This window comes from Pituophis catenifer, unplaced genomic scaffold, assembly GCF_029215685.1.
Source record: "Pituophis catenifer annectens isolate HBS135680 unplaced genomic scaffold, rPitCat1.0.hap2 SCAF_2, whole genome shotgun sequence".
Classification (NCBI taxonomy): domain Eukaryota; kingdom Metazoa; phylum Chordata; class Lepidosauria; order Squamata; family Colubridae; genus Pituophis; species Pituophis catenifer.
Window position 1 is genome coordinate 158974568 of NW_027256882.1, and position 22908 is coordinate 158997475.

The window sequence follows — 22908 nt, forward strand, 5'->3', positions numbered from 1 at the left end:
CTTCAGGGTGTTTGAGACAATCTGAACAAGGTTCTTCCCCGCCAACCCAATTCTTGGCCATTAAGAGGACTTTTTGGAGGGGGAATGACCTAATGACTGCCTGAAGAAGTTCCTGTATTTTTCTTAGTAATATTTCAATAATAGTTTGCTCTTGCCTGCTACCTAGGTCAGATAGAGTGACTGTCACTAAACTAGATTTGTGCCTAAGGCAGGACTACAACACATAGATACCTGTCTTTTAGCCTAGTGCTTTAACCACTACACCAGATTGGCTCTTAGAAGACTATAATTGCTGTTTTTTCACTTGAAACATTTCATTCAATTATTTACCTAGAATTGCCTGGGACAACATAGGTTGCACTATGTTAGATATATGACTTACTATAACTACATAAAAATCTGGAGAAAGCAACGTTTCTTGTAACACCTCCCCATAATAAATATCTTACAATGTGAGAAGTTTCTGCTACTTCTTGCAAATCTACCAGAAAACATATATCATTGTAGAGCATGAAAACTTCAGATAAGTGGAAATGATCTGCTCTCTGATTGAAGAATGCATCAGTGATGTCCTAAGTTGTTTCTGTACACTGGGTGATCTTTTTAGACAAACTCTTCCAGATTCTCCATTATAAAAGATTATATAATAATGATGATGATGATAATGATGATGATGAAGAAAAGCAAAGTTTGAATGATTATGTGAATCAAAGTACAGAAAAATTGCTGCAGGCTGTGAAAAAGGAGAACATTACAGAAACAACAGAAACAAAGGCAGAATATAAGGAAAAACAGCTGGATGACAGATTAAATAGATGGAAAACCAAAGCTTTCAATGGACAGCACTTGAAAAACATTGAAGGAAAATGTGATGACAACTTTACATGGGCATGGCTTAAAATGGGAACCATCAAGAAAGAAACTGAAGGTTTAATACTCACTGCTCAAGAACAAGCACTACAAACTAATGCCATGAAAGCAAAGATACAAAAATCCACCAACAATCCAAACTGCCGACTTTGCAACAACAAAGTTGAAGCTGTTTCACATTTAATATGTGAATGCAGCAAAATCGCACAAACTGATTACAAAGCTAGACACAACCGAGTTGCTAAATTAATCCACTGGTCATTATGTAAAATATACGACTTACCTGTATCCAAAAAGTCATGGGAACATAAAGTGGAAAAAGTTATAGAAAATGAGAAGGCGAAGATCTTGTGGGACTTTTAAATACAGATGGATCGTCACTTGGAACACAACATGCCAGATATCAGTTGTTGAAAACTGAAACAATATATTGACATTGCAGTACCAGATACCAGAATCGAAGAAAAAGAACTGGAAAAAATCATGAAATATCGCAACCTGGCCATTGAAACTACACAGCTATGGATGAAACACGTAACAGTGATACCCATTGTCATTGGGGCACTTGGTACCGTGTCCAAGAATTTTAAAAGATACATCAACGAATTGCAGCTTCCTGCAATAACACCAGTGGAACTGCAAAAAACTGTGCTACTTGGAACATCGTACATCTAAAGAATTGGTTGATATCTAGGACGCTGGCAGCAATCTGTATCAACCATTAGCACCAGTCAATGGGTATTTGTGATGCATTTTTGAATGTTCAGTTGACTGAGTTTCATGTTTAATGAATAAAATAATATTTTAATAATAATAATGATGATGATGATGATGATGTTTCAAACCGTGTAGTGTCGACATTGGTTATAACAAACACAAGATGCTATATGGCTTCAACTTTCTTTTCTCACAGCATCTGACCAACTTCCTCTGGGATGTTGGCAGAGCAGAAATATTTCCTAGCAAAAATGTGGTGCCTCTGATTTTGGAGCTAATTTACAGCTACCAATAACCATTGATACCTTTGTAGTCTAATCCTCTTTTAAAGGTCCATTAGATAATGAATTCTCTAACACAACTTTGTTCTGTTTGAAGAATTCAAAAAGAAAGAAATCTTCAAGGCAATCACATTTGGAAAGATCTGAATGAAGATCTTAGATTAGGCCAACTCTTGCTCATTAGAAGACTAGCAAATTTTTAATTCAAAATATTTCATCGAATTGTTTACTTAGAATCCTATGGAAAATATGGGGCACTGCATGAACACGTCCTCTCGTGATAAAGCAGGTGATGGAAGTGGCTATTTTTGGCCATGAAATCCAACAACTCAAATTTTGCTCTAGAATAGGCCCTTCTTGTGACAAACTCAATGACAGACATTTTTCAAATTGGAAAATAGTTTTATTCTTAGACAATCAATTTAGAAATCTATTTTTTGCCAATAATTCCATGTCAGTTTGGGCACTGAAATCTATGACTTTCTATTTAAAAAATTGGCTGGGAGACAGTTTAAAATAAATATTAGGTAGAAATTCAAGCTATGAAATAACTTTGATAAGTATGGTAGGATTACCAAGGAATAAATCTGAGCCATACTTATCGGTTCTGTTAAGCATATTTTGGGTAGCCCATCAGGCTCTATTGAATGGATACTTTGCCAATAACAAAAAAAAAAAATTATTGGCCGGCCATGTGTGGAATGGATTACCTGTGTCTGCTCTGACTGCAGAGGCTCATGCTTTATTAGTTCCCAGTATGCATCTTAAAAAATGGGTCTGAACTGTTTTAAATGAATTAGCATTGGGGCTATTTTTGCCCTGAATGCCTAAACTATAATTAGTTTATATAATCCTTTAGTACTTGTCTCAGCTCTTACAGAACTTCTTTTAAAATCATTTATCCATGACCCTATGTTGGTAAAAAAACATTCTTAAAGTAAAGAAATGAATTTATACAATAGGTTCCCCAATTATTTGCCAGTTATATTTCATGCTTTTGGAAATGTCATCACTTTCAATTTAGCTTTATTGATGTTTAAAAAATTAAGAACACAGTAGGTATTTATTTTTCACAACAGACTTCTCGGGCTCATTTGAGTGTGCCAATATTTATTTATTTATTTAATTGGTTCAATTTATATACCGCCCTTTTCCGGAGACTCAGGGCGGCTTACAATGCGTTAAAGCAATAGCCTTCATACTTTTGTATATACCTGCTTAGTAGGGCTTTCGGGCCCCCCCTAAGCAGTGTTCCTTTTTATACAAAGTCAGCTTATTGCCCCCACAAACTGGGTCCTCATTTTACCTACCTCGAAAGGATGGAAGGCTGAGTCAACCTTGAGCCTGGTGAGATTTGAACTTGCAGTAATTGCAGGCAGCTGGTGTTACTTAACAGTGCTTTAGTCTGCTGTGCCACCAAGGCTCTTAATAGAACCATCTCATCAGCATATAAAAGGATATTATTGAATTTATTATGGTTCTTTGGCATATGAATGTCTGAAGCTTATCGGAATCCTGGAATATCATAGACATTTGGGATAAAAAGCATTGGGGCTAGAATACAACCTTAACATTATAGATAGATATACTTTTAGTTACAAAACCATTTACACCAGTATGGAATTTCAAATGGATGTTTGAGTACAGGGCCTAACCAAAATTAAGTGTCTGGTTTCCATATTTGAGTTAGCCAATTTCTTCCACAAAATATTTCTGTTTATAGGATCAAAAGCTGCACTGAGATCTATACTTTCATCTAAATTCAGCTTATACTTCCACTAAGAAATCTCTTTCAGTCTTTTATTTTGCTCAAAAGATGTTTTGCATATATTTTAGCCACAATTCCAATAAGGTTTATCAGTCTATATTTTTGGGGGTCACCCTCATCTCTCTTTTTATATATAGGGATTATTATGGCAATGTCCAACTGGGATGAAATCTTTATTTTTTATATATGGGAGAATGACCCTGCTAACAATGGGGCTCACCAATCAATATATGTCTTGAAAAGTTCTGGAAGTAGAAAATCTTTTCCAGATGCCTTATTAGATTTCAGATAATGAATTTTATTTCTGACACTAACATTGGAGGACAGAGAATATCAGTAATTTACTTACATGGGTGGCCCTGGTTCGGTTTAATGAATAGATTTGCATAAAATTTCCCCCAAACTGAATGTCAGCCTCTGCTTTTTCTGCTTTGGCTGCCATAGTAACGGGAGGGGGGAGAGCAGGTAGCATGGGGGGGGGAAGCGTGCTGGAGGAGGAAAATGAAACTGATAGTTAAGCTACCAGACTGTATCTTTGAAGCTGCTGTCGAGCCAACTGTCGTGGCATTCCTGATTGATGACGCTGGCAGATGTGTGCTTCCACCTGACCCCTGGGAGACCTTTGGATTGGATGATTTACGGTGGACAGTGGGAGGGGGATGCTTTCTATATGCACTTTTTGCGCGTATTGCCTTAGATTCTGCTTTCCTATGGTTGCGTTCACTTCATCTCTAGTAAAAGTACCTTTCTCTATGAACAATGGAGTTTGGGTCATTCTTTCCTGGACTTTGAAGGAAGCACACCTGACACTGAAGCTGGAATTGGAGTATTGAATTGGAATACACCTGATACAATATTCCAGAAGAAAATTAAAATTTGTCCCTTTTGCTGAAAATTCTGGATCTGACCGTATTTTTTAGCCGTGTCTGAAGCTTTTTTAGAGGCATATTTTTATGGTAGGATGTCCCTGGGGCTGGTATTATGTACAAGATACATTACTTGCTGTAATCACATAAGAATCTAGAAGAATTAGTTTCCTTGTAACATCGCCTCACAGTAAACATCCTAAAGTGTGAGAAACTAGAGCTACTTTTGTAAATAAGAAGACGTGCACTGCTTCCAAGTCAATAGTGTATAAAACTCAATCCTCAACTCTGTCTTATGATGCAGAAAAAAAAAACTACATTTTTTTTCCTTACTGAATCAGGGGTGGAATCCTACCTGTTGAACAACTGGTTTGCGCAGTTTCCATAAAATTGAACTTCTGTGTTGCAAACAAGGAAAGGAGCAAGGAAAACAGCTGAGGGCCAATTCAATCTGTTGCCCCTGATCAGCTGGGCTTCAGAAGCAGAAATAAAGGTCAGTATAACCTGGGTGCGGGTGAGCCCACTTTCACAGCAACAGAGAAAACTCTGTTCGCTCTCAGCAGGAAGTAGGAACTACCGGTTCGGGAGAACCGGTCCGAACCGGTAGAATCCAACCACTGTACTGAATATGAGTAGGCCCCATAACTAGCGACCAGCTATCATCTCCCTGTTTATTATGTTGAGCTACAGAATGGAATCAGAAAAGAACAGCTTAGGAAGTCACCAACACAGAGATACATACTTCCAACAGAGAGAAGATCATTTTCATTTCTGTGAAGAGGCAAGAATACTACGCTGATTAGGTTCTAATGACATATTAGAGAAGAGAGTAATCAGAGAATTGCTATCAGTTTAATCACAATTTACAGCATGTATGTAATGTACAATGATAAATAAATGATAGAAAACTTTCACATGCTTTTACTACAGAATCAGTCCTTTATAATGTAGTGATAAAATAAAATTAAAATGGAACCAAGCTGTGAGTTACGTTCAAGGCTCACTATTAAACGTTTACATTATTGGTACACATTTTAAAGCTTGGAATTTTGTCATTTATGACCTCAGTATAAACAAAATGTTCGTTACAAAATTTAAAGATTAATCTTTCATGGGACATGGACTAAATGGCCAATATATAATTAAACCAGATATTGGTCTTCTCAAACATTCCAGAGTAAGAACTGACACATTATGCTTCATGGGGAATAACAAACGCCAACTGCATGATTTAATTACAAAAGAATTGATATCAGTTCAATAGATCTAATATCCCAAGTCCAAATAAATAATTTATTTAAAAAAAAAAACAGTTGTAAGCAATAGTGTTTTCAAAAAGGAGCGAAGGAAGGAAATTCAAAAGCAATTAATACTGCCATTATGTAGAAGAATAAAGACAGCAGTAGGTGAAGGAATTGGCAGTACTCTTCAATATAGACATATATTTTAGTGACAATGACTCCACTGCCCACCTGCCATTAATTCTTCTGTACTGAAAAGTACTCAGGTAGGTGCAGCAGTTTTGAACAATGTTTCCATTTTACACTTTCTTCGCTCAAGAGCTTCTTGCTTTTTCCGTGCAATTTCTTCTTGAGAACACCTCCTACTTTTATATTCTGCAAAGAGAAGGCAAACGGTCTGATGTAGCCACATTTACCCAGTACCTTATGTTTCTACTGATTAGGAGTAAGAAGAATTTTATTAATAATGTATCAGAATAACTCTTGCCCTCTAATTCTTGCAAAAATGTCTACCAAGTAAAAGGGGAGTGGGGGTCACTTGTATCAAGGACAGTTTAAAATCTTGCCCTCTTCAAGAACCAATTTATAGAATCTAAGGAAGTGGAGCAGGAAGAACAATTATTAAAAGTTCAACTATTAATTGTAAGTATCACTTGCACGGTTTCATTTCTAAACATGGATTTTGGCAATTTTGTTAAATAATTGATATCATCCTGGAATGATTAAAAAAGGCAGAATGAAATTAGCTCTAGCTACATCCAAAGATCAGAACAGAAAGCATTAATGCCAGGCAGATGAATCATAAAAAATACACCATGGAGAAAACAGAGAGACTGTAGGGAGGAACTAGCTTATAATAGCACAAATAAACTTGAACCCACATTGTTCTCCTATGGAATTTCTGCATTTTGTCAAAGGTTTTATTTTACAATATAAAACCCAAATGATACAGTCAGGTCCAAAAATATTGGGACATCGACACAATTCTAACATCTTTGGCTCTATACACCACCACAATGGAGTTGGAATGAAACAAACACAATGTGCGTTAACTGCAGACTGTCAGCTTTAATTTGACAGTATGTACATCCAACTCAGGTGAACGGTGTAGGATTTACAGCAGTTTATATATGTGCCCCCCACTTGTTAAGGGACCAAAAGTAATGGGACAATTGGCTTCTCAGCTGTTCCATGGCCAGGTGTGTGATATTCCCTCATTACCCCAATTACAATGTGCAGATAAAAGGCCCAGAGTTCATTTCAAGTGTGCTATTTGCATTTGGAATCTGTTGCTGTCAACTCTCAAGATGAGATCCAAAGAGCTGTCACTATCAGTGAAGCAAGCCATCATTAGGCTGAAGAAACAAAACAAACCCATCAGAGAGATAGCAAGAACATTAGGCATGGCCAAAACAACTGTTTGAAACATTCTCAAAAAGAAGGAATGCACCGGTGAGCTCAGCAACACCAAAAGACCTGGGAGACCATGGAAAACAAGTGTGGTGGATGACCAAAGAATTCTTTCCCTGGTGAAGAAAACACCCTTCACAACAGTTGGCCAGATCAAGAACACTCTCCAGGAGGTAGGTGTATGTGTGTCAAAGTCAACAATCAAGAGAAGACTTCACCAGGGTGAATACAGAGGGTTCACCACAAGATGTAAACCATTGGTGAGTTTCAAAAACAGGAAGGCCAGATTAGAGTTTGCCAAAACATCTAACAAAGCCTTCACAGTTCTGGAACAAGATCCTATGGACAGATGAGACCAAGATCAACTTGTACCAGAGTGATGGGAAGAGAAGAGTATGGAGAAGGAAAGGAATTGCTCATGATCCTAAGCATACCACCTCATCAGTGAAGCATGGTGGTGGTAGTGTCATGGCGTGGGCATGTATGGCTGCCAATGGAACTGGTTCTCTTGTATTTATTGATGATGTGACTGCTGACAAAAGCAGCAGGATGAATTCTGAAGTGTTTTGGGCAATATTATCTGCTCACATTCAGCCAAATGCTGCAGAACTCATTGGACGGCACTTCACAGTGTAGATGGACAATGACCCAAAGCATACTGCAAAAGCAACCAAAGAGTTTTTGAAGGGACAGAAGTGGAATGTTATGCAATGGCCAAGTCAATCACCTGACCTGAATCCCATTGAGCATGCATTTCACTTTCTGAAGACAAAACTGAAGGGAAAATGCCCCAAGAACAAGCAGGAACTGAAGACAGTTGCAGTAGAGACCTGGCAGAGCATCACCAGGGATGAAACCCAGCTTCTGGTGATGTCTATGCGTTCCAGACTTCAGACTGTGATTGACTGCAAAGGATTTGCAACCAAGTATTAAGAAGGGAAAGTTTGATTTATGATTATTATTCTGTCCCATTACTTTTAGTCCCTTAACAAGTGGGAGGCACATATGCAAACTGCTGTAAGTCCTACACCGTTCACCTGAGTTGGATGTACATACCCTCAAATTAAAGCTGACAGTCTGCAGTTAACACACATTGTGTTTGTTTCATTCCAACTCCATTGTGGTGGTGTATAGAGCCAAAGATGTTAGAATTGTGTCGATGTCCCAATATTTCTGGACCTGACTGTACCTAAGTGCCCTTGTTAAGAAATCACTGTATTCATGCCCCAGTAGTGGGGGACTCCCTGGGGAGTCTAACTGATCAATAGAAATTCATTATTGGATGAAAAGCATCCTTAATCTCATCTAACAATACCTCTATTCAGATATAGTACCTTATCTATGACAGAACAAACTTCAGGTTTAACTAATGCTGCAGTGCCAGTGTGCATTCTATAAAGATCCAGGGATTCCCCAGAGGATTCCATGAAAGAAGAGGGCTTACCAGCTTACCTATAAGAACTGTGTTATTTTGAGAAGAATCCATCAACACCTACCTTTCTCTGATGGTGCAAAATCAATGCTCTTAACAACTGGCTTGCCGTTCATGACTTTCTGAAACGGAATATTTGGTGCATTCTTGCTTTCCCACAGGCCCTTGTTAGTTCCAGAAAGACTGCCTACATTCACATTTTTATGGTCCAAAATAAGGGCTTGAGAACTACTGGTCTTTTTGAACATATATTTGGATTTTTCAGAAGATAACTGATTGCAGTTGGTTTTTATTTTGCCCACATCATGGCCATTCTGCCATTGCCTATTATTAATATTTATCTGCACACCGGACATAGTAGCTATGCCAGTTCCAGATGCAAAGCTGCCTTCAAACACTGTATTTGCAGAATTTTCATTCTTCCTTACTGCAATGGGCAGATCCAACGAAAAGGTCTTTCTGCCTGCACGATTCTTCTCCGTCTGCAGGCAAATGGGAAGCCTTTGCCCTGGCTGACAAAGGCTTTGCACCAAATTGGAAGTACTTTTTGCCATTGATTTAGCTTTTCCGGTTTCCTTCATACCCATTTGGCTCTGTGTTTTCCTTTCTACATCATCACAAACTTGATAAAGCAAGTCATCATCATCATCACAATGGGTGCCCCAAGATGTATTAGATTCACAAAACAATTCTAGAACTTCGTCTGAAAACTTGGGATCACCCCAATCATCGAATGAAAACATGCCTTTCTTTGCCACGGATGTCTGTGATGGACAATCAGAGTTTCCCCGGTTAGCTGCCGTCTTTAGATCATGATAGTTTTTATTGGCAGAAACAACTGAGGCCTTGTAGCTTGTGCCATGCACGTGGCTTTTGAATTTCCCAGTCGATAGTGTAGCAAGATCAGAAAACGAAATTGAAGTTCTTTTTTCAGAACTTGTATTTGTACCACTTTTAAGATGGGAAGGGCCATGAGGCACATTCCTATTTTCAGATTTCACTGAAGTAAAATTATAGACCAGAGTGTTGTTTTGCCTAATTTTAGAAAATGAATCCACCTTGTTGGTTTTTAATGAGCTATCTCCATGAAAAGGAATAATCTTGGCTTTTTCTGTCCGAATATTTTGGTTTGACATGGAAACACACGATACTGGTATGGTATTGGAAGCATTATAAACTCCAGCCTGGGCGATAGATGGCTTCTTGGGATTTATAGTCCATTTTTTTGATTCTCCATTTTCCTCAGAAATACGAGCATCTTCTGTGCTCTTTATTGCATCTTCTGCACTCTTCATTAATTCGGGCTCCTGAACAATTTGCATGAGAAGTGAATCATCAGGTAACAAATCAGCATCCCAGTCATAGTTGTCGTCACTGAAAGTATTGTCAGGATTATTATTAGAAAGCTCTGCACCTGAAAATGTTTGTACAGAAGTTGTTCTAGCTTTTTCAGTTAGAAGGAATTTTGAATGCTGTTTAAGATGCATGGCACTTTGCCCTTGAGGTTCATCACTAACCGAAGGCTGTTCTGCCTCCAGCAAAGTACCCTTATCCTGCACAACAGGGATCAAGGAACAGTTTAACACACCTTGGCTCAATCGGCCACTACACTTTTGGGTAGAACAATCAAAAAGCTCATTTAGTGCCCCTTCAGCATCTAGATCTATGGATTTTTGACTACTGCTCTTAGGACTCTTAACTGTCCCAGCATTTTCCTTAAGTCTCCCATGGGACGAAGTAGAATTAAGTGCAGGATGTTCATTCAGCAATTGCCACTGATCTTCCCTCTGGACCTGGATATGATGGTCAGTTGATGGTTTTGCTGTTGATGAAACATGGATAGAATTTGGCTGCAAAAAGTTTTGTTCTTGGACTGCATCAATCAGATTTTTATCAAACTGCTTTGCTAATTTCATAAGCTCTTCTCCATGTTTTAATTGATGATCTCTACATGAACAAGCAATGGGAAAAAAAAATTACCAACATAAAGTATTTGGAAATGGCTCATTATATAATTATTGGAAGATGGATCAATCGTATCACAATAAGATTCAACTCTTACAAAAAATTAACTTTTTTTAAAAAATAGTTCATCATTTTTCAACACCTTTACCACTACATCAAACTGTTCTCTGGTTTTCCTACACAGAAGTTTTGTGATGATTCCAAAAACCAAATAGCAAGTTTTCCAACATACCTGGAACATCCAGCAGTATTTATTTTTGTTCTAGATCGTGCTTTTGTTACTCCAGGAGTACAAGGAATTGCATCTTCACCAATCCATAGCCCAAGAAAAGATCCTTCATAACAGGCAGGTTTTTCATCCTAAATAGTAAGAATAAACATTATCAATTTGACTAAATGGACATACAGTATCTATCGAATTTACCTCAGTGTTATAAATTCTAAAAGTACGTCTGAATTTTCCAATAGTGAGATTGCTCTCAGGAGGGCAAATAGCAAATATGCTTGATGACATTACATGCTGCATTTTACATATTTGTAAGGATACATAATCATGGCACTTTTGCAAATCTTTGCAATGTATAATTATTATGGCATCATCATATCCTGTTGTGAACACTGCTATTTTCAGACATTTATATCCTGATTTTCTGTCAAACCTAATCTCAAAGTAGCTGAGTGATTAGTTTTAATACAATTACATGGAATTAACGCTTATATTATACAGGTTGGACAATGTAAAAAAAAAAATTGGAAGATAACCAAGTAGAGGCAGATTTCTATATAGAGAACAAAACTTCAGCTAGTTTTTGGAGGATGATCTTGTTCCATCTGGGATAGAAATACTTGCCACCAAGTCTGACATGGGAAATCTTGGGTTAGCCTGATTCCAACAGTGATGGACTGGAACTGGATCCCTTTGGGGACACGGGTCTTACAGGCATTCCTGTCTTAGAAAGAGGAATCATTTTGAAGGACCACTTCATGATTTTCCTCCTCCATTGGCTCTCACTTCAACCTATTTAAAGGCCTGGGGGAAAGAGAGCCATGGGGTAAGCCAGTGCCCAGGAAACTTGTGCTTTGTGTCCAAGGAGATATCTCTTCCCACTGCACCTAAACAACTGAACGAGCAATCCACTCCGGCTATAAAAATGAAGATCCAAGGAGAAGTATCTTCTCAATGTCACGCATACAGACTAAACATATTTCCATCTCTTGAACCTCTCCAGATAGAAGCCAATGTGTTCTTTCCAGCTGGCTAGCTTTCCTGGGGTCCAGAGTCACCTTTCAGGGGCCCAGGTGATTAAAGAAGTAATGGGATATGAGGGGGAGAGCGTTTGCCTTATCCGTCAGATAGAAAATAACCCATAAGCCACTGGGAAAAAGGAAAAGAAATCTTCCATCCTTCCGCTTCATCTCCTCCAAGCCAGCAATCCTTGATCCCAAAGGCAGTAGGGTAGGGGTATCAAACACAAGGCCCGTGGGCTGGATGTGGCCCCTTCGGGTGCTTAAATCTAGCCTGCGGGGCCACCCCGGAAACAGCAAAGGACTGGCCAGCAGCTCAGTTTTCGTTGGCAGAGGGTTGCAGGAGGCCGTCCCAGACGAAAACGGAGATCGGGAGCCCGTTTTTGCTGGCAGAGCGCTCGGGCCACCACAGGTGTCACCGACACAAGTGATGTCGAGCTGGCCACGCCCACCCTAGCCCCCAAGGTCAAATACTACCGTGATGCAGCCCTCAATGAAATAAAGTTTGACACCCCTGCAGTAGGGAATGATTTCACCTTTGAAGAAGGGGCACAGTCTGTTTCTTTTCTCCGAGATCAATGAGGAACAGAGCTCCCCAACTGTTATTTCCTAGTTGCCCATACTCAACGGGCAACTATAAAATAGCAGACACAGGCAGCCAAAAAGTCTCCTAAAAAAACTTCTTGGGCCTTCGGAGACCACAGTGTTTCCCACAATGATGGACAGTTAGGCAAAAGGAAGTATAAACTGGGGTGCTCACCTCTCCTCTCATAACATAAAAAAGTTAAAAATGGTTCTATCAGTCACAGCTATCTAGTCCTATGGCAGAAACAATCCTCCAACCAGAGTTCCAAAAAGCCCCCTTACATTTCCACATCCCATAATTCAGTGGTTGCTGAATGCGGAATGTCAAAACAGGCAGGACTGGGACACTGCTAAGGTCCATAGCAGCATGGAAAGTCCACTGCCAAGCTGGAACAGCATCAGCTAACCAGCATTCTATTTTTTAATGTTAGCACAAACTGGGAGAAGAGGAACACGGCAAGCACATTTGTACTACTACCCTGAATTCGTATGGCCTATTTTCTGTATTCATATAATGAAAATTAAGTTCCGATCATGTGTTCAAATGATGTTTTTTTTCTAAGAATTGTCATCTTAAGGTAAAGCCAAATACCTCACATTCAGGAGGATCAGGATGTGAATGTTATCTGATAATCTAAATCAGTAGTTTAAGCATATCCTTGGGTAAAGGAAGCAATTTATAATTGCTTGTTTGCGAGTCAAGAATCCAATTTGCGACTTCCGCTGCTGAGAAGCTTGTGTAAAAAAACAAGGTTTGCGTGAATGACATTTGAGTCTGTGAAAAAGGGTAATTTGGTCAAACAATTTAACAAATGTTGGTCTAAATATCTATGGAGATTCTTAGTCATCCAGGCTGGGTTTTCCCAAAGGTGCTTTTTAAAAAGGCAACTAGTTTGTTTTTTCTTGAAGACATTTTGTTTCATCCAAGCAGCAGTTCTGACTGAATGGTGGGGAATGGAAGGATTTGTATTCCTTGCAGTCGTGTGGTTGTCAGCCATTAGCTCTCTGAGAGTAGCTAAGACCACTTGGTGGTTTATTTGTGTCCTCAGGGCGATCTGAATCACAGTGCAAATGGGTGTGGAACCTTCTTGGAACTGCTGAAAGGACTGTGTTATAAACAGGAGATAGGTGGTGTCGTATCCCTCCCCTTCAATATGTTCAATTTTAACACAGACGGCCTCTTTTATCCCTCTTTCAAACCAGTGGTCTCTCTGTCCAGAATGTGGACTTTGCTGTCTTCAAAAGAGTGACCTTTGTCTTTCAAATGCAGATGGACTGAAAGATGGATTGAAAGAAAGTATGGCACAACATAGAGAACAAACCCATTAGGATAAGATTGAGCAGTCCATCTGCACTTGAAAAAACACCTTTAGGATTGATCTAAATAATTTTTTTTCCTCAAAGTAGGATGTTTATTTTTTACTGGACATATAGATTGCTCTAATCAGACGCAAATTCATGTAAAAGTAAAACATGCCAAATTTATAGAGCTGTATCCTAGAAAACTCATTACCTGAGGAGCAATTCGATTAACAATCTCTGAGATCTCAACTGTATGTCCACCAATTGTCAGTTTCTTTTGACTGTTACCTAAAAGAAGAAGAAATTGGAATAAGAGAGCTCTTCTACCTTAAAAGCAGGCCAAGATTGGCTAATCCATTCCTAACCCCCTCAACCACTGCAGCCTGATACCATGGTCGATGGTATCAAAAGCCGCTGAGAGATCTAATAGGACTAGGACAGAGGAGCAACCCCTGTCCCGAGCCCTCCAGAGATCATCCACCAACGCGACCAATGCCGTTTCTGTGCTGTACCCCTGCCTGAAGCCCGACTGGCACGGGTCTAGATAGATAGCTTCATCCAGGTGCCGGGGAAGTTGTCGTGCTACCACGCTTTCAACAACCTTCGCCACAAAACGAAGGTTGGAGACTGGACGATAGTTGGCTAATTCAGCCGGGTCCAGGGAAGGCTTCTTGAGGAGGGGCCTCACTACCGCCTCTTTCAAGGCGGCAGGAAAGGCACCCTCACTCAGAGAAGCACTTATAATTCCCTGGAGCCAGCCTCGTGTAACCTCCCGGGAGGCCAGTACCAACCAGGAGGGACACGGGTCCAATAAACACGTGGCGGCACTAATCTTACCCAGAACCCTGTCCACATCCTCGGGAGTCACAGGATCAAACTACTCCCAGATAACATTCTCAAGACCTGCCCTCGTCTCCTCCCGTGGACTCATCCAATCGGAGTCCAAGCCATCCCGAATCCGAGCGACTTTATCATGCAGGAATTGCACAAAATCCTCAGCACGACCCTGCAAGGGATCTTCTCGCACTCCCCCGCAAAGAAGGGAGTGGGTCACTCTGAACAGGGCGGCTGGGCGGTTCTCTGCAGATGCGATAAGAGCGGAAAAATGGTTAGATTTTGCCGCTTTTATCACCACTAGGTAGGTCTTGATATAAGACCTCACCTGTGTCCGGTCGGAATCGGATTGACTAGTCCTCCAAATGCTCTCTAGGCGTCTTTTCCGACGCTTCATCTCTCTCAGCTCCTCAGAGAACCAAGGAGCCAATTGAGATCGGCATCGGGTCAGAGGCCGCAAAGGCACGACGCGGTCCAAAGCTCCAGCGGCCGCCCTTTCCCAGGCGGCCACCAGCTCTTCAGTCGAGTCGTGTGTTAGAGTCTCAGGAAACGGCCCAAGCTCCGTCAGGAACCTTTTGGGGTCCATCAGGCGCCTGGGACGGAACCATCTGGTCGGTTCCGTCTCCCTGAGGCGGGGGAAGGCGGTAGGAAAGTCTAAGTGGAGGAGCGAATGATCTGTCCATGACAAGGGTTTGATATCGAAGTCCCCTCTACCAAGATCATTCAACCACTGACCAGAGATAAAAATCAAGTCCAGAGTGTGTCCCCCTATGTGAGTGGGGCCTTGAACTAACTGAGTCAGGTCCATGGCCGTCATGGAAGCCATGAACTCCCGAGCCACCTCTGACGCCTCAGATGGAAGGTTGAAATCCCCCATGACAATAAGTCTGGGGGTATCAACCGCCACCCTGGCAATGACGTCGAGTAGCTCAGGTAGGGTTGCTGCCACGTGGCAGGGAGCCAGGTACATAGTCAGCAAACCCATCTGCACCCCACGGCCCCACTTCACAAAGGGACTCACATCAGGCTATCTGAGGAACAGTGGTCTCCCTCGGACAAAGACTTTCCCTAATAATCACCGCCACTCCCCCACCCCTCCCTTGGGCCCTTGGCTGATGAAATGCACGGAAACCTGGTGTGCACATCTCGACGAGGGGGACCCCCCCACCTCTTGGCCCAACCAGGTCTCCGTAATATAACATAATTGTTTTGGTTTTTATTTTAATTGTGTGTACTACCAATTATCTAGCTGCCCACTGTCAGGTGGGCAGCTATAAAACTTAAATTAGCACAAAACTCCCATTTAGCACTACAAACCCATTAGAGAAAGGACAAACACAAAACAGCAAAAGGACAGTAAAAATCCGAAAGGTAAGCAAGACCTGTTTCTATTTAGTAAACTTAACAAGCTCAGCTCCTGGCAGGACAAGCTGGGAAGAATGCTTTGTAATAAGGTTCCCCCACTAAGTTGGCCAACTTCATACTGGAAGATGGGAGCCCAACAGTAAAGCAGTGAAGTCTTTAAAAGGCTACACAAGCATATTTAATTGCAGATTTATTTTTTGACAGCCTGCTCCTAGACCAGGGGTCAGCAACCTTAAAAGAGCCACAAAGCACCAGAAGCCCCTGTTTAATTCTGGAGCTGACCGGAAGTCCGGTTCCCCCACCATAGAGTTTCCTCCTAGCACGGCATCCTTTTTCCTCTACCTGTCCTAACCAAAAGCCCTATCAATTGTGGAGCTGACCAGCAACAGGGAGGTGCAGCAGTGATGAAAGAGCCACATGTGGCTCCAGAGCCACGGGTTGCTGACCCCTGTCCTAGACAATAGCGTGGACATTAGTATAGTTATACCCTGTTTTGGAAATGCTTTAATGGAAAATGGGCTCTCCTGAACAGTTATTTTTAATAGATACAGGTTACTATAGTTCAGCATCGTGTATAGTTAGGATGTTCTAGGGTTTGTAAACACACATTTTGAAAGATAAATTACTTAGAAAACATTTTAAATATGAACAATAATTACCGAGTTTATATATTGTAGGTGATTGAGGATCCCAAAAGATCTCTTGCTGATTGTCAATTTCATTTGTAGGAGAACTGAAAGTAGGCAACCGTGATCTGCTCACCTGAGTTCTCTTTGGCGTCTTATACAAAGACCTTTCTATGGAAAAATATAAAACAAAACACCTATTCAAAATGGACATGTACACCCACTTTATGAGCTTTGGTAAAATGAAACTATGCAAGTTGTGACAAATTATCTAGGCAATTGGTGACCAAAATTACTCTCAAGTGTTTTGGGTTCCATGCCAGCTGACCAAGTTCTGATGAGAAAGGATTGCCTGGTTATTTTAACTGAGTTACAGGGGACAGGATTGTGTGTGACATCAGCTTCCCCCACTTGCAATCTGGAACCGTATCCCTCCTGATTAGTGAAAGCTTCGACTAAGTATTTGTTCATGAAGCTGGAAAATGCATCTCTGGAAGACCAGATTATGCATTCTACCTTCTTTAATCCAGCAATTCTGGATTAACCTGTTCCAAACATACCTTTCTTGGGAGAGTGTTAAAAAGGTGCAATTGCAGATAGTCCTAGAGAGGAAATGGATTATCTAAACCCATTTCAGGCCTGGGCATGGCACCAAAATATTAATCTTATTTATGGATAACATCTGGCAAAACCAAGGATAGTGTGATTCTCTTGGAACTGCTTGATTTCTCAGAGGTCTTTGATACCATTTCTCACAATATCCTTTTGGATTGCCTTTGAAGGTTGGAAACAGAGAGCACTGTTTTGCTACAGTGTTTTTCCTCCTTACAGTGGATGTGCTAATCAGTGGGAGATACAGATCAAGCTGTGTGATACTACAAGACTTAATGTTCCTGAAGACGAAGGGACCGAAGGGAAAAAAAGCCTTCATTTTGTAGTTCATACAAAGATATATTATTGGAGATCCTTGCAGACCCACAGGATAAGAACTTTTATTTTTTCTGAATGTAATAAATGCATAAGTGCTTTAAGTGCAATGCAGCCTTTAACTCCCTATTTAAAAGTCCTACTTGCAGATCCAGTAGAAAAAAAATATAAAGATTCTGGAAATAATGGGAAAGCAGTATTATAAATTAGGAAAGGCTCGTTAACAAGGAGGGGGAAAGGGACTACGGATTTAAATGTGGTACCCGATCCGCCAACCTTCCGGTTACGTCCAGATGCTTCTGATAACACTTCCCATCAGTCCCAGCTGGATGGGATGGTGGGAGCTGCGTTCCAAACTCGCTACTATTCCTTGGGAATAAACCACGGGATCCAGTGCAAAATTATACTCTTGCTCAGGATGAAGCTAACGAAACGGGCAGGCAGAGGAGCCGCATTGCCCAAAGCTGGGCTGAAAGGTGCAAACAGCAAGGACAAAACAGGGGGGGGCTCCGCAGGCTTCTCACCCTCCGCTCTGTTTTCGCTACAGGGACTCCCACCACGTTGGGCACTCTCAACAGCAGCTCTTCGTCTATTGCTCCGCCTCGCCGGGCTCGTTACGATCAGCTTTTCAGTTCCCGTTACCGACACCGGTTGCCGCCGTTTGTTTGCCATGGAAGAGTCCGGTCTCCCATATTCCACTAAGCCGTTCGTAAAGCCGCCATCTTTCTCAGAGTAGCGAAGGAGTAGTCGCTGATTGGCCAAATCGGATCCTGCGGAAGCGGGGGATTGGCCGCACTCGCTTTAAGAGGAAAAAAAAGAAAGAGGGGCGTGGCCTCTTAAACGCGCGCGGTTTAGTTTTAGTTAAAAGTTTAATTTAAATTTAATTAAAGGCTCTCTAGTTTTTCCACTTTGATTAAACAGGGAATGCACGCTTAAGAGAATGCTGTGAGTACAGTAATTAGGGGCTTTAACAGAAACTTGGTTGTCAAATCAACTGCAGAGGGGATTGCTTGTCAGCCGCGAGAACTTTGCACTTAACCAGGCTCTTGCGTTTTAGAAGAGCTTTCTTATACGAGAAAAATCACATCCTACATACTCCGACTGAGAGCCTGCTGCTGTAAAGCGCTAACCGTATTTAAAAAACTAGCGTGCTGGATTAGAAGGGTGCACACGAAGTTGCATAAACTTTTGCAAACATCTCTACAGTATTATTCAACTTTTTCCAACGAATTTATTCCACTACCTAGGAATAAAGAGCCTTGATAGTACAGTGGTCTACGCACCCTGTTATTAACACAGCTGCCTGCAATTTACTGCTTGTTCGAATCTCTCCAAGGCTCAAGGTTGATTCAGCCTTCCATCCTTTCTAAGGTAGGTGAAATGAGGACCCAGTTTGTGGGGGCAATAAGCTGACTTTGTATAAATATACAAAAGAATGAAGGCTATTGCTTAACGCATTGTAAGCCGCCCTGAGTCTCCGGAGAAGGGCGGCATATAAATCAATTTTTTTTTAAAAAAAAGGTATTTTTTCCCTCTCATCCTGTTTAGATGGGCGTAGTTTTTAAGAAGAAATTGAGAAATAAGGTGGTTTTCTAAACAGAACAGGGAGAACAGTATATCCAATTTTCTCCTTGCTTAAATTATTTCTCTTTTTAAAATTATTAGAAACCTCCCTCCCCCCATGCACACCCCAAACTGGCATAGTCCAGCTGTCATTCCTAAAACTCACCTGCAATCAAAGTACAAAAGGGAAGTGGTTTTATGCCACCGTAACACCAGTAAGTAATTCAGGACAGATAAAAGACAAATTTGTAGATGATCTAGTCCCAACAATGCCTCTGTTGTCTCAGGATGGGGAATATTAATGTTCCAGGACATCTGAATGACATGTGAGGAAGCCACAAATGCTGTTGTAGGAGGAGCTTTCGCTGGATTGCAGGTGCTGGGTTGTGATTTTTGCTCTCTGAACATTATCCTATCTGAAAAATATATGGAAGCATTTTTAGTCCATAAATGATCTCTTATTTTCATATAATTAATGACACTATTTTGAAACTTCTTTGATAGCTGTTAACTGTGAGAAGAGGCACTTAAGATTTACAGATTGTTCTTCAGGGATGTCTTTGCTTAATGACAGCTCTGTCATTAAGACAACCTTTCAAAGTTATGATGGTGCTGAAAAAGTAAATTTCTGACTGATCCTTGCACTTCGTCACAGCATTCCTTTGGTCATGTGATCAAGATTTAGGTGTTTTGCAAACGGCCTGCATTTACAGTAGCTGCAACATCCTGTGGTCACGTGATTACTATTTGCAAACTTCACAGCCAGCTTCCGACAGAGTCAATGGAAAAGCCAGCAGTAAAAGCACAATTTAGTCTGTTGATATTTCTCTTAATGGCTGTGTCCTTAAGTGACAGAGTTGCCAGTTCCAATTGTGTTTGTTAGGTGAAGACTATTTGCATATCTTTCTGTCATACAGACTGCTATATTATGGAATATAAAACAACTGAAATGTCTGTACAAGATATATGATACAGGAGGAAGAGACTTGGATAACTGCAGCAGCCATAACATATTTCTGTGAAACACTGTGAAACCATTTTAATTTATGCCACAAAGTGAATGAGCCCCTGCCTCATATCATTTTCAGGTGGAAGATTTAAACTGATGCTGCTACAATCGTTTTGCTCTCTTTTTGGATTCTGAGAGGGCTAGGTTACATATTAATCTGACGCTCTCCTTTTCTATACTTTTTCTCAGTTGCAATATGCCATTTAGCTATTGATAACTTTCTAAGCATCTATGTAGTTTGAGTTATTTCCATTCCACCTGCCCACCCCCACCCTGATTTAGAAATAACTCTGTTTTTATTAAATATATTTCTGAAGGGCTTATTAAGTTATAATTATAAAGATGGTGCTGTAGTTGCAATTCTATTGGAGAGCAACAATGGGTTCCACCCCCCCCCCCCCACTCCACTGAATGTTAGATTTCTCAAGAAAAATTCCATTTTGTGCATCTGATGAAATAAACTGTGGTCCATGAATGCTTATTTTGTTTACCTGCCATGTGCCCTCAAACCTTTCTTATGAGAACAAATAGATTGCACTGTACTACAATTGTAGTAAAATTAAAATGATATTTACTATAGAAATTAATGTAACAGTATGCAAGACTGTTGAGGAAATCCTTCTTCCATACTGGGGAGCCCCAACTTGCTTGTAACCCCATCTTGCTTCTGCTTTGCTGCTTATGACAATGGGCTCAATCTAATTGATTTAGATTGTGATTTCTTTATTAGATTCATATCCTGCTTTTCATACAAGAGTTCAGAAGTGCATATTTATTTCTTAGACTTTTATCCCACCTTTATTGCTTTATAAGTAACTCAAGGTGGTGAAGATACATAATACTCCTTTTTCCACCTCTTTTTTCCCACAACTGCCTTGTGAGGTGGGTTGGGCTGAGAGAGAGTGACTGGCCCAAAATTACATAGCTGGCTTTTATGCCTAAAGTGGGACTTTAATCTCCTGATTTTTAGGCCAGCCTCTTAACCATATACCAAACAATACTGACTCTCCTGCCATCAAAAAAAATGTTTTCACTCAACAACCCTGTCTAGTATGTCAGGCTGAAAGGAAATAACGTGTCCAAGGTCACTCTGTGAGATTCTATGCCCAAGATTTTATTATGACATATGAACCAAAATTGTAATTTGTTTGTTTGTGAATTAGTGAGAAAAATATTTATTCTAGCAAACAGATACATAATTTTTATTAGGCAATTATTTGCTTTATGAGGTGAAGTTTTGTATGTGTGTAGACTAATGCTAAAATTTGTATCTCACAAATTCTGTGAATTATTCTATAGTAGTTACCTAAGCTAAAATTAGTGATTTTTTTGATCGGAATAAATGTATATTCTAACACTCTGATCAAATTGAACAAGATTTTAAAATTATGAAATATTATGGGTTCCCCCCAATATTTTCAATTGGGCCCCCCAAAATGTCAGTTAAACCCCACCCCCGACATTTTGAATTTGTTACATAAGTGTCTGATGGAGGGGGGAACTTTCAAGATTTCATGCAACAATGATTTTGAAGAAGATAAATTATATAATCTGTTTACCTTTGTATATGTTGCTGTGTGGAAAACAGAAAGCAGAATTGTTTATTATATTATAGGATTTCATGGCTGATATTTGCTTAAAAATCTGCTTTCTAGACCACAGTAACTAAACACTGAAGTTCAACACTGTAGTATTAGTATTAGTATTACTAATACCCAATAGTATTAGATAAGTTCACTGCCTAGAGGGAGAGAGAAAGGTGAGGGAAAATATAATAATAATGACAATAATAATTCAAATAGACAACTACCTGCCACATACCAGCCCCTATCAACAATTGTTGATAAGAAAAACAAAAAGTGAATAGTGGACATTGCTGTACCTGGAGATAGCAGAAGAGAAGAGAAAGAACTGGAGAGAATTGCACACAATATAAAGACCTGTAAATAGAAGGACTGTGACAAAAGAAAACAAAGATAGTTCCAATATTAATCGTGTCCTGGTTGCAATTCCAAAACCTCTGGAGCACCACTTGAACACCCTCAGCATTGACAAAATCATCATCAGTCAATTGCAAAAGGCAGCTTTACTTGGAACAGTTTACATCCGGCAATGATACCTTTAACACCATTGTCAAACAACACCTGCCTATCCCAGGTCCTTGAGAAGGACCCGATAGGTGGATAAAAATGCCAAAGTCAATCTAAACATCTGGCTAACTGCAACCAAACATAATAATCAGTCACAACCAAATTAGCTATTTTTCTCTTTCCAGAAATAGGGCTGCAAACTCTATAATTCCCCTAATAATATTGCATTGTAATGCAGGAAAAGGTGCCCTTGGGGGTTGAACCAGCCCATCCCCTAATGCCCATTAATTTTTGTGGTAATCCACACCTGAGGAAGAACAATGACTGAAAAAGCCCCCTTGCTGCCAGCCCCACCTTCAGCCCCTTTGTTATAAACCCGTGATGGCGAACCTATGGCACGTGTGCCAGAGGTGGCATGCAGCGCCCTCTCTGATTTCACGTGAGCCGTCACCCCAGTTCAGCTCTGCTGCGCATGTGCGCACACCTCCCATCAGCCAGCTGTTCTTCGGGTCTCTGCATATACATGGGGGGCGGGGCGCATTCGGGGGCCATGCGTGCATATGCGGGGGCAGGGTGCATGCAGGGGGTGTGCACATGTGTGGGGGGTGGGGCACATGCAGGGGGCCATGTCTGGGGGTGGGCACATGTGCGGGGGCCACATGTGCATTGCATTTTGGGGTTTCGCGGGCACGGGTTTTGGGCACTCAGTCCAGAAAAGGTTAGCCATCACTGTTATAAGCCATTTTCTCCCTCACCAGCCTTCTGGGGAACCAAGAGAAGACTGAAATCCTCATCCCACTCTGGGTCTGGCT

The 22908-nt window shown here is 40.7% G+C and overlaps 2 protein-coding genes across 2 annotated transcripts in view; one reads left to right on the forward strand and one right to left on the reverse strand.

The window, feature by feature from the left end:
• Positions 1-21728, forward strand: part of LOC139312803 (keratin, type II cytoskeletal 5-like) — a 35386-nt gene extending 13658 nt beyond the window's left edge. The window contains exons 8-9 of the mRNA XM_070937897.1: positions 18806-18825; positions 21698-21728. Coding sequence (XP_070793998.1) covers positions 18806-18825; positions 21698-21728 — 51 coding nt within the window. The remainder of the gene's footprint in view (positions 1-18805; positions 18826-21697) is intronic.
• ETAA1 (ETAA1 activator of ATR kinase) lies at positions 5463-18106 on the reverse strand. Its single transcript, XM_070937895.1, has 6 exons — positions 17959-18106; positions 16541-16678; positions 13894-13970; positions 10783-10910; positions 8650-10532; positions 5463-6118 (listed from the first exon to the last, which is right to left on the reverse strand). Exons 1-6 carry the CDS (start codon positions 18104-18106, stop codon positions 6006-6008), a joined length of 2487 nt encoding a protein of 828 aa, XP_070793996.1. The 3' UTR covers positions 5463-6005.
• Positions 21729-22908: the final 1180 nt, after the last annotated feature.

What these genes read in the sequence shown, in the direction of transcription:
- ETAA1 (XM_070937895.1), bottom strand. Translation starts at nt 18,106, where the DNA reads ATGGCAAACAAACGGCGGCAACCGGTGTCGGTAACGGGAACTGAAAAG. An exon ending in TTAATCGAATTGCTCCTCAG is followed by an intron (nt 10,911 to 13,893) that starts GTAATGAGTTTT and finishes CTTACTATTTAG; the next exon opens with GATGAAAAACCTGCCTGTTA. An exon ending in AATACTGCTGGATGTTCCAG is followed by an intron (nt 10,533 to 10,782) that starts GTATGTTGGAAA and finishes TTGTTCATGTAG; the next exon opens with AGATCATCAATTAAAACATG.